Source organism: Ptychodera flava, chromosome 13, assembly GCF_041260155.1.
Source record: "Ptychodera flava strain L36383 chromosome 13, AS_Pfla_20210202, whole genome shotgun sequence".
In the NCBI taxonomy this organism is placed as follows: domain Eukaryota; kingdom Metazoa; phylum Hemichordata; class Enteropneusta; family Ptychoderidae; genus Ptychodera; species Ptychodera flava.
The window spans coordinates 26,946,708-26,959,777 of record NC_091940.1 but is presented as its reverse complement, the minus strand read 5'-3'; the positions used below and the strand labels follow the sequence as shown (position 1 = coordinate 26,959,777).

Sequence of the window (13,070 nt, the reverse complement as noted above, 5' to 3'; positions counted from 1 at the left end):
GGCAGAAGTGTGTGGACCGCAAGGGGGACTATGTTGAAAAATAAATAGCATAGAAACTCATTCCAGTAGTTAGGCTCAAAACTTTTCATCCAACCCTCGTATAATCTTGTCGTTGACAACTGAGTCCTGGTTTCTGACCAAAATGCAGTCTTAAAAAAAATAACTGTTGACGTTACACACACATACATGCTGTACTGACAGCATGAACATTGGGCATTTCGACCTAATATTCGGGAATAGGGTAAGAATTTTACTTCACCAACTAGGCGAAGTCTTCTGGAAAATGCTTCGAAAATTACACCTATACCAATCGCTGCAACATTTGGTAATTTTTTCACTATTGTGTTTTGTACGTCAACAAGAGTTCTTGTTCTACTCCCCAAAGCACGTTGAGATACTCAGTATTCGGCTTGTCAACTCAGCCTGTACATGTGTAAGTTGCATCGTTATTGTTGAAAAGTAAATTCTGGTCCGGACTTCAATTCAAGTATAAATAATTACAGTGAAATTTCACGTATACATGGTTTGTTGACAGCTGGATAGTGGGTGTTTCAACATGCTTGGAGGAGTAAGAGCAATAATTTGACGTTAACTAAAAAGAAAAGTAGAGAAAAAATCATCAAACTACTGGCCCTTTTAACAATGTTCACGTTTTGTTTGAATGAACCACGATGTATGACTATTGAAGTATATGGTGTGGTACATATTGACTGCTACTGAAATTTACGTGTGTGCGTGTCATTCATTAAAGGTCGCGTGGTTGCCATCTTGAGACGAAACGAGCATGACTCAAAGGCACAGTATATGTAACCTGTGATTTTTTGTCCTCTATTATAGTTTTTAATGCCAATGACAGTTTCTTGTTCTACACCATAAAGCATGTTGAAAGACAAAGTATTCAGCTTATCAACTATAGTCTTTAGGTGTGTAAACTACATTGTTATTGTTGACAAGTGAATTCTGGTCCGGACTAGAATGCAAATTTAAACGATAACAGTGCACGTATAGACGCTGTGTTGATAAAACCAAACAGGCGATGCTTTTGGGAGTAGAACGAGAACTTGCAATTGACATACAAAACCAAAATAGCAAAAAAAGTAATTAGAAGTTACAGCTACTGGCCCTTATAAGTCGCAAATTGGCAAGACTGACCTCACATTAAACGTCTGTGCGGAGAGTATTGTACATATCGATGAAGTTTGCACCACTCCGATTTGGGCAAAATGCGCTCCCCATGTTCATTTAAGGATCGAGGTTACTTTCTTTGATGCGCCGCCGAGCTTGCATTTTGATGAAGCAGTGCGCATCCTAAGCAAGGCGAGTGACAGCACCAGCATCGTATAATACCTAAAACGGGTCAACGATACAGAATTTCTCGGTTCTCATGGCAACGGTTGCCGGAGTGCCACTCATAACCGCGACAGTATAGCGTACGAGCTGCGACCATGACCACTGTCATTCTGGCGTTATAATTCACTTCGACCACCAGAGTCCATTCGCACGCAAAATGTGCAACTGACACCTGTTGAATGTCAGAGCACAAGAAACGGAGGGGAAAAAAACATCGATGCAGGGCAGCAGGGAGTGTGAATCATAGACACTCTGTATGCATAAATGCAGTCACAGCACTATCACCAGTTACTTCCCTGCGGAGGACTGATCAACTGTCGGGTAGCAAAGGCACCGGACACGGTCCATCGTAATCTTTAGACAAGTGCCTGGACATTGATGGCACTGCGGGCGAAGACATTAGCATACCGGAGTAGTTCCAATTTTAGAAATGGGAGTACAACTCTGCCTGTCAAACACCCTATGCCCTGATGCCCTTATTTTAACAGGTGACTTGGTTCACTTCCGTTAAAGGAGGGAAAAAAATCGTTTGCCCCTGTCTTGTTCCCCGCATCGCGGCTTGATAAGTGTGTGAAAGAACGAGCATGCCAATTACAGTTAGCTTTTATTTGTTTTCTTGTCTTGTATGACCCCACGGCGGAAGCTTTACGCCGAACAACTTAACAGGTCTCCTGTATAGAGTTAATGTGCACCTGCCGGATTCCGTTGACAAATTTCAATGAAGTTTTTAGCTCGGACATAAAAACGTAATTATGCACAGTAACATGCGTCCAAGCGTTACCACCTTAATGCTCTTTCTCACCAAACAACCATGTCGGGTCTAACATTGTCTTGTTGGGCCCACTCAGAGTACCAAAAAAACCCCACACGCACACCACCTAACGCCAATTGATTGCTGAATGTTTTTCCCGGCAACGTGTATCGGAATGCCGGCGCTCCCACGGTGACATTGACTCCCGGCGGCAAACCGGGGTCCATTGTCACGGGCAACTCTCCCACCTGTCCCGTTGGCCCGGGACAGTCGTCGCGTGCTATGCCTTTCGGCTATCTATCAATCAACCTAAGACGTCTCACTCCGACTCTATCTTCTTCAGATTTTCCCACGACCTTACCGGACGACGCCATCCACGATTTATCGGTTCGAGCCTCACGGCAATAGGGTGCCGTGCTTTTCCCACGAACCCACGCCAAAGCGGCTGAAGAAAGAAAAAAACAGAGACAAGAGTGGTGCATCTAAATCTACATAGCGTCTTAAACACCGTGACTAATGAATTATCTACGGTATCTATGACATTTGCACGCCGGTTTTGTACTTTTTCGAACCGGATAATGTTTGCTGTTGATTTTAGCAATTGGCGTATGCTTTGCCGATCGGTTGGTCACCTTAGCAATTAAATATATCAAATAATAAGGGGTTTCATGAATGGGCGCCATTTTTCACTTTCTGACGAAGCTGTTTGTGTTTCCTGTCGGGGCCGCGCTATGAGGCGTTGAAAGAATGCATGACGTCGTCCATTTCACCCCGAGAAACGGTGTCCATGGTCGTTAAACAGGTGAGCACATAATTTGGTCGCTTGCCCTACTGGCGTTCATCCAACACAGACAAAAAATACTTCTTCCCACCGTTCGTGCGTATACCACGTATGTTGTCAATTGCTTATGTCCTGTTTGTTTTCGAGCGACAGGGACACGACGCGCATCACCCCCGGGCGTATCCGCACAGACCACTGGCCAGACGATTGCCTCTTACGTTCAGTATTCAAAAGTACTGATCTTTCAGAGGGGTGATAATCTTCCAATCTTAACAAAACAACACAAAACAAAGTAAACTCTGTGACCACTTTATAAACAAGTTAAACAGGACCAAAGTGGTAAATGCGCCATTAGCATTCGGTAAATATACCTGTAGTTGTATGGCGGTGAACATTTTACCCTTTCTTGATTGGATATTACATTTAACTAACTTTTGTCCGTTTTTTGCATTTTTTAATGGCAAGAAAATATTCGCAGTAAATTGTTCATCACAGCGTTTACACAGTTTATGTTTATCGCAGCGCCTTTCACTCCCGAGGTCTCTTCAAAGTCAACTTGAATGAAATTGAAGTGCTACTTGACAAATGTTGTTTCCAGAAGCCTTCTATGAGCTTCCTTCTCGAACTATTCAGTCCAAAGCATCGTCAAACACACACGCTGATCGATCTCATAAAACTAAATTTCGAGAGATTTGTTTCAACGTCTTTGGTGTCGCACGCACAATAGTGTGGGAGAGGCGAGCAATGCATAGCGCCCTCCTAGGATGACCGTGAAATAAATTCCCACGCTATGTAGTGGCAGCTGGCAACTCAGCGGCAGGTGTGTCGGAATGCTAGTCTTTAAGAAGTCCCAAATTCCCGCGCTTAAATGCACTCTCTCTCTCTCTCTCTTCAGTGTTCCACTGAAAACAGCTTTCTCGCAGCCGATTGAACGTACGGCCTTTAGAACCCACATACAAACACGGTACCTCCGGGTGCCGGTATGCGGCAATGCAACTATTCAGTCGGGTTTTGAATAACAAAATCGCTTTGTTGGAGCAGCGACAGGTGCCAAATAAGAAATTGAAGTTGTTCGACAGCAACTAGTGTCCAGGCAGCTGGTTAGGCCACTCTTGTGAAAGGAACGATGGCGATCCGCGAGAGAGAAACTCCAAGACAAAACACCAGATGGGGGAACGGTTCATTTAATTCTTCAGATCACACCATACTGTGCACACTCTCTAACTCAATTCCCCCGGCTCGTCTCATTTTGATGCGATCGATTTCAAAAGGAATACATCTGCCCTGAAAGAGTTTGCGACCCCTTTCGAAAGCGGGAGTAATGGCTTTCCGCTTTCGAAATGCACATGGTTATGTGAAAGTGGTGCAAAAAATCTCTCTGGAGATAGCAGGGTCGACACCCCGAAATCAAACAGTGGCTTCGAATGAAATGAACACCCAGGTGAAAGTAACAGCCTCCTGAAACTTGAGCGCTTGAGCCAAACCAGCGCCGTTGTCATTGGGCGTTTACGGATGTACAGTTATGTGTTTAATCAAAGGCTTTTGGGTACAGGGTTTTTTTCCTTTCTTCTTCTTCTCAGTTATAACCCGTAGTGCCTGAGGGGGAGCCTCAACTGTGTGTAAGCTGTAAACAGGAGGTAGCTGACTACTGGTCTGTGAGTTCACAATAAAACGCGACACAATTGTCCATACAAACCGTTGGTTTCAAGACTTTTGTGAGAGACAAAGCCTGACCCTAACTGGCTACACAAGCAACGGCTTACACGTAAATAAAAGTCCCGTTAAACACCGTATGCTGTAGCGTGTAGGAAAAAGAACATAATTATATGTTGAGGGCCTGCCTGTAAACACATCCTTATGCTCAAATTCTCGTCTAAGAGCATTATTCAATTGTCCAGGAGAATCAAAACAGCACGTCCTGGTCGTCTTTTGTACTTGATGTTGGTTGTTAGGGCGTGTATAGATTATTAAAACGTCGTCGAGCGCGCAAGATTTAACGTAAAGGGTTTTTGGTATATCGTCTATAGCATGAGTGTCTTGCCTTTTTTTCGGCAATGGTGCAAATGCGGAAAGAGCTTGCTTCGAGAAACCTAGGGTTATTAGTGCATGGGATAAGTGGCCGTTCCAACCACAAGGCCATTCGTACGATATTAAGAATGGATATTATGAATACTAATCGTTTATACACAAACCCGTCCCTGGCAACCCAAAGCGGCCGCAAAAGAAGACGCGAGATCCCCCTTAGCCTCTCAACACTCACTATACATACAGTCGCGCGATGGCCATTCACGCACGTGCGCGCGCGTGCATATGCGGGCGTCGCGATGACACATTTGAAGCCCGAATTCTCATGGACGAACATTTGCGACGCAAGGTGACCATAACTCTCTTAAGTCTAACTTTACACCTGCAGTGGCTCGCCTTTACTTTGCTCTCCCAGCTGTCTGTTAATTCACCTCGCCAACAAATGCCCTTTGTGGGTAGGTAAATAATGGCCAGGCGTCTTTTCTCTCCCGAGTAGGCACTCCAACAAAAACCGACGGCAGGTGCAGTACCAACACCGTGCATAGGAATTTCGACCTTGCCTTGTTTAACTTCAAATGCTCATACACATTACGTCCCCGAAGTAACTCAAAGACTGTACTATCATTTCAATGAAGTATGGACACATTACCTTCAAGACCGGGCACCCCGTAAATTATTCCCACGTTTTGTTAATTGAAACTAGCCGCATTCGTTTTTGTTCGTACTTTTCTTTTGTACGTGAAGTATAGGATTTTACTCCGAACGTCAATAAAATCTTCTTTTGAAATATTCTAAGGTGACCAATCTTAAATTCAAATTCATGGCGATATATATATATATATATATATATATATATATATATATATATATATATATATATATATATATATATATATATATATATATATATATATATATATATATATATAACACGCGAAATTTCGCCAGTGGCAGTCTTGTCTTCACGGTTGAGTAGCCACTAATTAGTGCCAGTATTGCGCTTGGTATTCGTTCTATCGTCCAGTGAAGGCTGCAGTTTCAATGACGTGTTTGAAAGCATAGTCCTCGCCTATGTCTGAAGATGGTCGTCGCAGAACCCGTGTGAAAGGACTGTCTACTGTTCTTCTTTCCTTCTTCCTTATATGAATGAATGAATAAATGAATGAATGAATGAATGAATGAATGAATGAATGAATGTATGTATGTATGTATGTATGTATGTATGTGTGTGTGTATGTATGTATGTATGTATGTATGTATGTATGTATGTATGTATGTATGTATGTATGTATGTATGTATGTATGTATTTATGTATGTATGCAAATTAAATTAAATTATATTATATTATATTATATTATATTATATTATATTATATTATATTATATTATATTATATTATATTATATTATATTATATTATATTATATTATATAATTATATAATTATATTATATAAGTCTTTTACTTTACTTTATTTTCCGGTATGCAACAATCTGCCGATTGAAGCACTTGATACTCCAATAAGCATAGATCCTGCACTCGTTAGAGGTTATCCTGTAAAAGCATTAATGTTGGTTTGTTTGCTAGTTAATTAAATGACTGTAACAGACAGCTTGGAAATATCATATATATTCTACCCAGTTCTTAGAATCGCGAAATACGCCCTCATTGAATGAGTTTATTCCTCGTGTAGTAAATCATCTTAAAGTATGTTGTTTACAGGGAGGTTAGAGAAACAAGATGTTTTCATCAGTTTCGGAGAACCCTCGCATGACAAGTTTCAGCTCCCCAGACTTTCAAAACTCCCCTCCCCTCTTACAGGAAATCAATAGACATTCTGTCCCAGCCTGATGTGAGATGGTGGTGGTGTCAGATCAACAAAACCCGGGAGCCTGGAAAATCCAAACACATTGCAATCCTGGTAAACACCCGATGATACCCTAACTAACCAAGTCAATATATCATATCACATTGTAACATTTCATATTACTGCTACTGGCATTGGTCGTTTTGATTGCTACAACTGTCTGGGTCATCACCTTATCATGAACTTTACACTGACACAGTCCGCATGCGACGTCTGCCAATTATATATATATATATATATATATATATATATATATATATATATATATATATATATATATATATATATATATATATATATATATATATATACATTTGTGTGTGTATATATATATATATATAGATAGATAGATAGATAGATAGATAGATAGATAGATATTCAGTTTTTAGTTCCTCTAAGACCTTGTGTCTTTTAATCTTTTCAAACAAACAAACAAACAAACAAACGGAATAAACGTATTACGGTAGTCTTTCCACGGTACATCACGTTTACTGAGTTTCACTTCTGTTAGCAACGCACCTGTGATTGAAAGTTTCCTGTGAAGTGTGATTTACGGCACAGGGCAAAAGAAATCAAGAACAAAACCCCTCTCGCTTACAGTAGTAGAACCATTGGACAGTTTCATTCGGGAAGAGTGGGTGTAATCCACCGAAAAGAAGATCGAAGACATCGTGACGAGCTAAAACAAACCTACGGAGAGTTTTCGACCTTCCCAGAAAAGACTCGACTGTCCAAATTTCAGGAAACTTAGGAGGGCCGTACTTTTATGTATGATTAAAAAAGTTTTGTTGTTTTTTAAATGGAACTTTGGTGCGGGGATACCGCAACAACAAGGGGAAAGGGGCATTGTTTTGTAGGCTTGCTGAGCGAAAGGTACGGTAATATGATAACAGGATTGCGAATGCCATAGTGTGTGATGAATTTGCCGCGTAAGACCAGAAGCGCAAACCAAATGAGAAAATCACGCACGACAGCTAAATTTAAGCATTCACACTTTTCCGAATACTACAAAGCCACTCGGCTTTTCTCCTCCCTTGTACATCGCACACCTCAACATACCTTCGCCTGTATCACGTACGGGAACTCTTGGAGCTCCGAAGATTAGTTTAAAGTTGCCGATCGGTGGTTTCCAGAGGAAACCCACTGGTGCATGTAACGTTCTGCAACAGTTCACCCATCTATAATTCGAAGAAAAATGGAAAGCTAAAGCCTACCGCAATGTGCACATCTTCAAAACATAAACGCGAGCTGAATACGTTTTTTTATTTGTCTCTCACAGGAAATTGCTACATAGATTTCATTTTTTCTCGTTTCACTTGGGTTTTAGGGGAAACGTACAGATCTCGCTCAAGGCGGGAAATAAGCAACGTTTTAGACAAGGTCCAACCCTGTGAACCAACCTTGAAATTAACAATATGAATAAATCAATCGAGAATTCCGATACTTTCTATGGGTAAGTACTAGCTTCGACTGAGCATGCGCAGTTTTGTCGCCCGTGGCTCAGTTGAGTGATAAAACGAACGCCTTCCCTTTTACATGTACTGTGCGGTTCGGCTCATGGTTTATGCATTGTCTGGTCTACCACAAGAGGTCTGTGATGCAAAGTTTCCATTTAATTACGTTCGCAACATCTGTTTAAAAAAAAAAACCGACCTGGCAGTGCCCGGCTCGACTTCCAATCCAGAGAAAATGAGAAACTAGATAAGATAATTCAGCATAGAGAAAAAAAAAGACGGACGGTTCATTTTGAAAGCAAATCAAGATCAGCGTCAGCCGTTGAAAAATGAAGCTGCTGCTGTCGGAGAGAGGAAAGCAAGTGGCGATGAGCACCGGAAATGTATCTTGGCAGCCGTGTCTATAGTAACAAAGATCACCTGTAATAGAGCCTTTTAAGGCGACTAATGCACGGTAACAATGTGTACACACAAGAATTACCGGCCGCTGATTCCTAAGTATTACTCGAAGAGGAGAAAGAGTCTTGCTACGAGTCTGTTGCATGGCCCCTGGCTATTTCTCTGTGACTTCCATTTTCACAGCGTCGAGTCTGTGTCTAGTGTGATAATGGGGAACTTAGGATTCCAAGTGGCTGAGTGTTTTTCCCCCTTTTCTTGGTCGAGCGGTCGAGGGTTCTTTTATTTCACCTGTTTCCAGGTTGCGCCTAGCCTACTCTCACGGTTTTTATAGCACCTGTCGAAACACCATTGAAGGTGCGATCTGTGTACAGTTAGGGTCACCGCTCGGTAACGACAACAACAGAAGCCGCGTTGTCGCCCAGCTTTGTGTGTCTTCACACGCAGTTTGGCAGACCGCGGAGCTGAAACTTGTTTATCCCAGCCGACATTAAACACCGGCATAAAAAACGGGCTCCGTGTTTGAATGCTGGGGTCAGGCTTTTCACCGCGCGCGTCTCAATCGCTTCCCCCCTCCTCAATAGCCTGTTTTATATTTTTTTGTTTCCAGTGCCTTTTCAGCGAGTAGAAGTGGAAATAATCATTATCTGCTGCATCACAATGCACCTGTATCACAAAACCCGCCATTGGCTCGTCCAGTGGCACCTAATCCCTGTCCGTAACAACTGTTTTGGTTGGATGACGCCACGACCACTGAGCTCGCGATAGGCTGCCACCCACGTGCTCATTTAAATGCACCTGACGCGGTGTACGTGATTTCACAGTGCACGACATTGGTATGTGTTGTCATGCAAGGAACAGCCTCACCACTCTACACATCGACTCCGTGACAGTTCCCGATCAAAGCGCCGAGGCCCGTCACCTACTGAAAGCGGGGTACACATATATACATACAAACGCACGGCAATTATTATTGTTTTTCTTTTTTCTCCACGGCGTCGAGATGCCACGCTCGTTCTTGATCAAGAAGCACAACAACCACCACCACCACGGTCACCGCAAACAGAGTGGCTTACTACGCACAGGTTGGTCAACGCTACACAGCGTCTCCTTTGATTTTTTTTAATGAGACTTTTATAAGTACAGTCGTCCCTGCGCACTTACGGGAATGGGTTTACAGCTAGCAACCACTCGTTCGGTTTGACATTTGCCCACTCCAACGTAATAACAGCACAATTCTCTCAAGGAGCGTCGTCTTGGGTACTGTTTTTTTATGGGAAACATGTTCCATCTCCAGACAGAGGGGAAAGATGAGGGGGGACTTGACACACGAGTGCACAAAAGAATATAGCGGCCACAGGATCACTTGTCCCGCTATAGTATAATAGTTGGGTTAGAGTCCTTACCATAAAACTCGCCCACAGCATGGCGATAAGGTGACCGCGGCCGTTACGTGTCTGTCATGTCTATGGCACAGGTGTTGTTTGTTATGGACATCGAAGTCCATACTTCTGTTGTTGCCTCGCCTCTATTTTTTTTATCACTCGTTCATTTCCTTTCCTGTACCATGATTAGCGACCCGGGCGAATCGACGAGCGTGCTCATAACATTCCAAGGTAAATTTCACAGCTCGGTGGGTTAGGCTATTTGCCCAGTCAGCGTAGGGAAAGGTGAAGAGAGCGTTAAGTCAATATACAGCTATAGCAGTGCTATTGGGAAATGCATCGGAGAGACAATCGTTTCGCGCGATCATTGAAATAAACATTGCCGAGCGTTCGCACGAAAGTGATTTGCCAATATTGTGAATGGGATGTGTGTGTGTGTCGTTGTTTGAATTTTAAATAATCCTTTTCTCCGTTTCTCTGTTTCCTCCCCTCAGTTTTCAAAGCCTACTATGATGTGACGCCGCCTGTTATTGTCAAGCCCGAACCGGTACACATCAGTCCGCATGAATCGACGTACTGGAGATGGTCGGAAAATATCCCCATTGCCCCGATAATGCCGCCGAGCCAGGAAAACCTGGACCTGAAACTGCACGACATGACGCCACCCCCGATGCCGAGCGTCCCAATCATGGTCCCCGGGATGACGTTAGAGAACAACCACATTTCGCCACCCCCGCCGCACTCGCCGACAGCTCCGGTCGGATCGCCGGCGGAGAAGTTCGGCAGGAAGCGACTGAGCAACGGAGAGCAGCCTCGCTACCAGTGCACGGAGTGCAACAAAAGTTACTCGACGTTCAGCGGCTTGACCAAACACAAGCAGTTCCACTGCGTCACCCAGACCAAGAAATCATTCAGTTGTAAATACTGCGAAAAGGAGTACCTTTCGCTAGGGGCACTTAAGATGCACATCCGTACACATACTCTACCGTGCAAATGTAAGATCTGCGGCAAGGCGTTCTCGCGCCCGTGGCTGTTACAGGGACATATCCGCACGCACACCGGGGAGAAACCCTTCGCCTGTACGTACTGCAACCGAGCGTTCGCCGATCGGTCGAATCTTCGAGCGCATCTTCAGACTCACTCGGACGTAAAGAATACTGTTGCAAGAACTGCTCTAAGACATTCTCACGCATGTCATTGCTTACCAAACACGAGGAAGCGGGATGTTGCTCCAACGTCTTGTAACGTCGTGTTTTCTGAAACAGTACTTTTTCATCCACCCAAAGGACTGAGAAAAAAATCCAAAAGGACTCTTATTTTCCTGTCAGAGATTTTTTTAGAATGTATTAGAAATTTTACTGCCAGAAATGTAAAGAAAAACTATCGACCGACGGTGGATCGTTGCTCGTCTGAGAGTTGTCAAACAAAATTTGCTAGTCGATCAGAATTGCGCAGCATATCAATTGGCCATTTTGTTTGAGCCTCGGTTGACTTGAACCACACGACGGTTCTGCAGGGTATTCAAAATCAATTTAAGACAATAAATAAGGGAATTGGAATCGGACCGAGCCATGTTCGACTTGATAATGTAGTTAAATGGTAAGCCTATCAGATCTAAGATCAACATTAGAACAATTAATATACATTGCCGGAAAATTGATTTTGCCGTGTATTTGAAATTTACATAGGTTCCAATCAAAACGTCGCTCTGAGGCAGAATTTTAAAACAAAAAATGACGCATTTTACGTGGCTGATCTCGACCACACGTGATTTGAAAATAAGGTAGATGTAATTTAGTCAGTGCCAGGAACTGTGCGCATGGTATGGTGTTGCCTGACTGTCTTTGTACAAGGCACACTTTCGGAGAAAGCGATTACCAAATCAACATCTGCTAATTACATTAATTAGTGAGTGGGGGTTTATGCTTAATTCCTGAATGAGACCGCGGAAGGAGCTGCTCCAAATGACACAATGGTCTAATTTGCGTCGCGCATTTAGACTTAAAAGCACAGTGACATCCTATTTAACACGAGTCAAGCAATAATCTGAATAAGTACTGGGGTCGCATCGTTGAATGCGGTCCCCCTAATATTTGACAAACCAATCGAGTCTTTTAAACTTAGAGAGGGATGCACATGGTATTATTTTTATTTTCAAGAGAATTTATTTGTAAAAAAAAACAACGAAGTGCATCCGCATGAAGTTATTTTCTTTCGTACTTTTGACGAGTATTTGAACTCTGAACCTGGGTTCAGAAGGTCGATGAATTAGTCACGAAGCTCTGATTTTGACGAACTGTGTTCATATCTGTACTTCATTTTTTTCCCCATTTCACAGTTTACCTTAGAGGGTAACCGAAAGGAAAGAGAGACCTTCATTTTGTTGTAGAATACAGAGTATTTTGTGATTTAATAAATTATTTGTCACCAGAAAATCCCTGCCGAGTGTATTGTGTTATTCTTCTTGTTCATCTCGTCGAGACCTACGTCAGATTCTGCATCCCGTCGCTCTGGTTTCCCGAGCCGTGAAAAGCCTTCAGACACCGATCATCCCTGTCAATCTTACACGAGGAAATGACTCTGTCAACACTGGATCGGTAATAACCATAATTCGAGGTATGAAAGAGGGAGGAACCGACGCGAAGCTGTGCAAAATGCGGTTTATCCATATTCCTTTTCTCATGAGAGCCCCGTTGATCCTAATTTCCCTAGTTTATCTGGTGATTTCACATTGGGAACCCTGGAAAATAACATTGAGTATACAGTGACTGGGTTAAGACGTTTATTATACCACCCATCGAGTCATCTGAAAATGGGATTAATACAAAAGGAAATGAGAGAAAGGGTGACTGGAAAGACGGGAGCGCGCCGGGAAAGAAAGCTTCGATGCACGGGGGTGCGTCTCTCATTGTAGTTGAATGAATCTGACGCGCAAACTCATATTTGCTATCGATGAGAACACACCAACGCAGGGAAGCTTTAAAACGTCAACTTTCGAGACGATCTGTTAAAATAAATGTTGGAACCAGAAATATTTAACCAGTGGCCGTAGATATCAGTGAT

The 13,070-nt window shown here is 42.9% G+C and overlaps 1 protein-coding gene across 1 annotated transcript; it reads left to right on the top strand.

Moving 5' to 3' along the window:
- Positions 1–9,439: 9,439 nt before the first annotated feature.
- LOC139148000 (zinc finger protein SNAI2-like) lies at positions 9,440–11,328 on the top strand. Its single transcript, XM_070719257.1, is given in 3 exon segments — positions 9,440–9,707; positions 10,502–11,158; positions 11,161–11,328. Coding segments are annotated over 3 exon segments (996 nt in total). The 5' UTR covers positions 9,440–9,460; the 3' UTR covers positions 11,253–11,328.
- Positions 11,329–13,070: the final 1,742 nt, after the last annotated feature.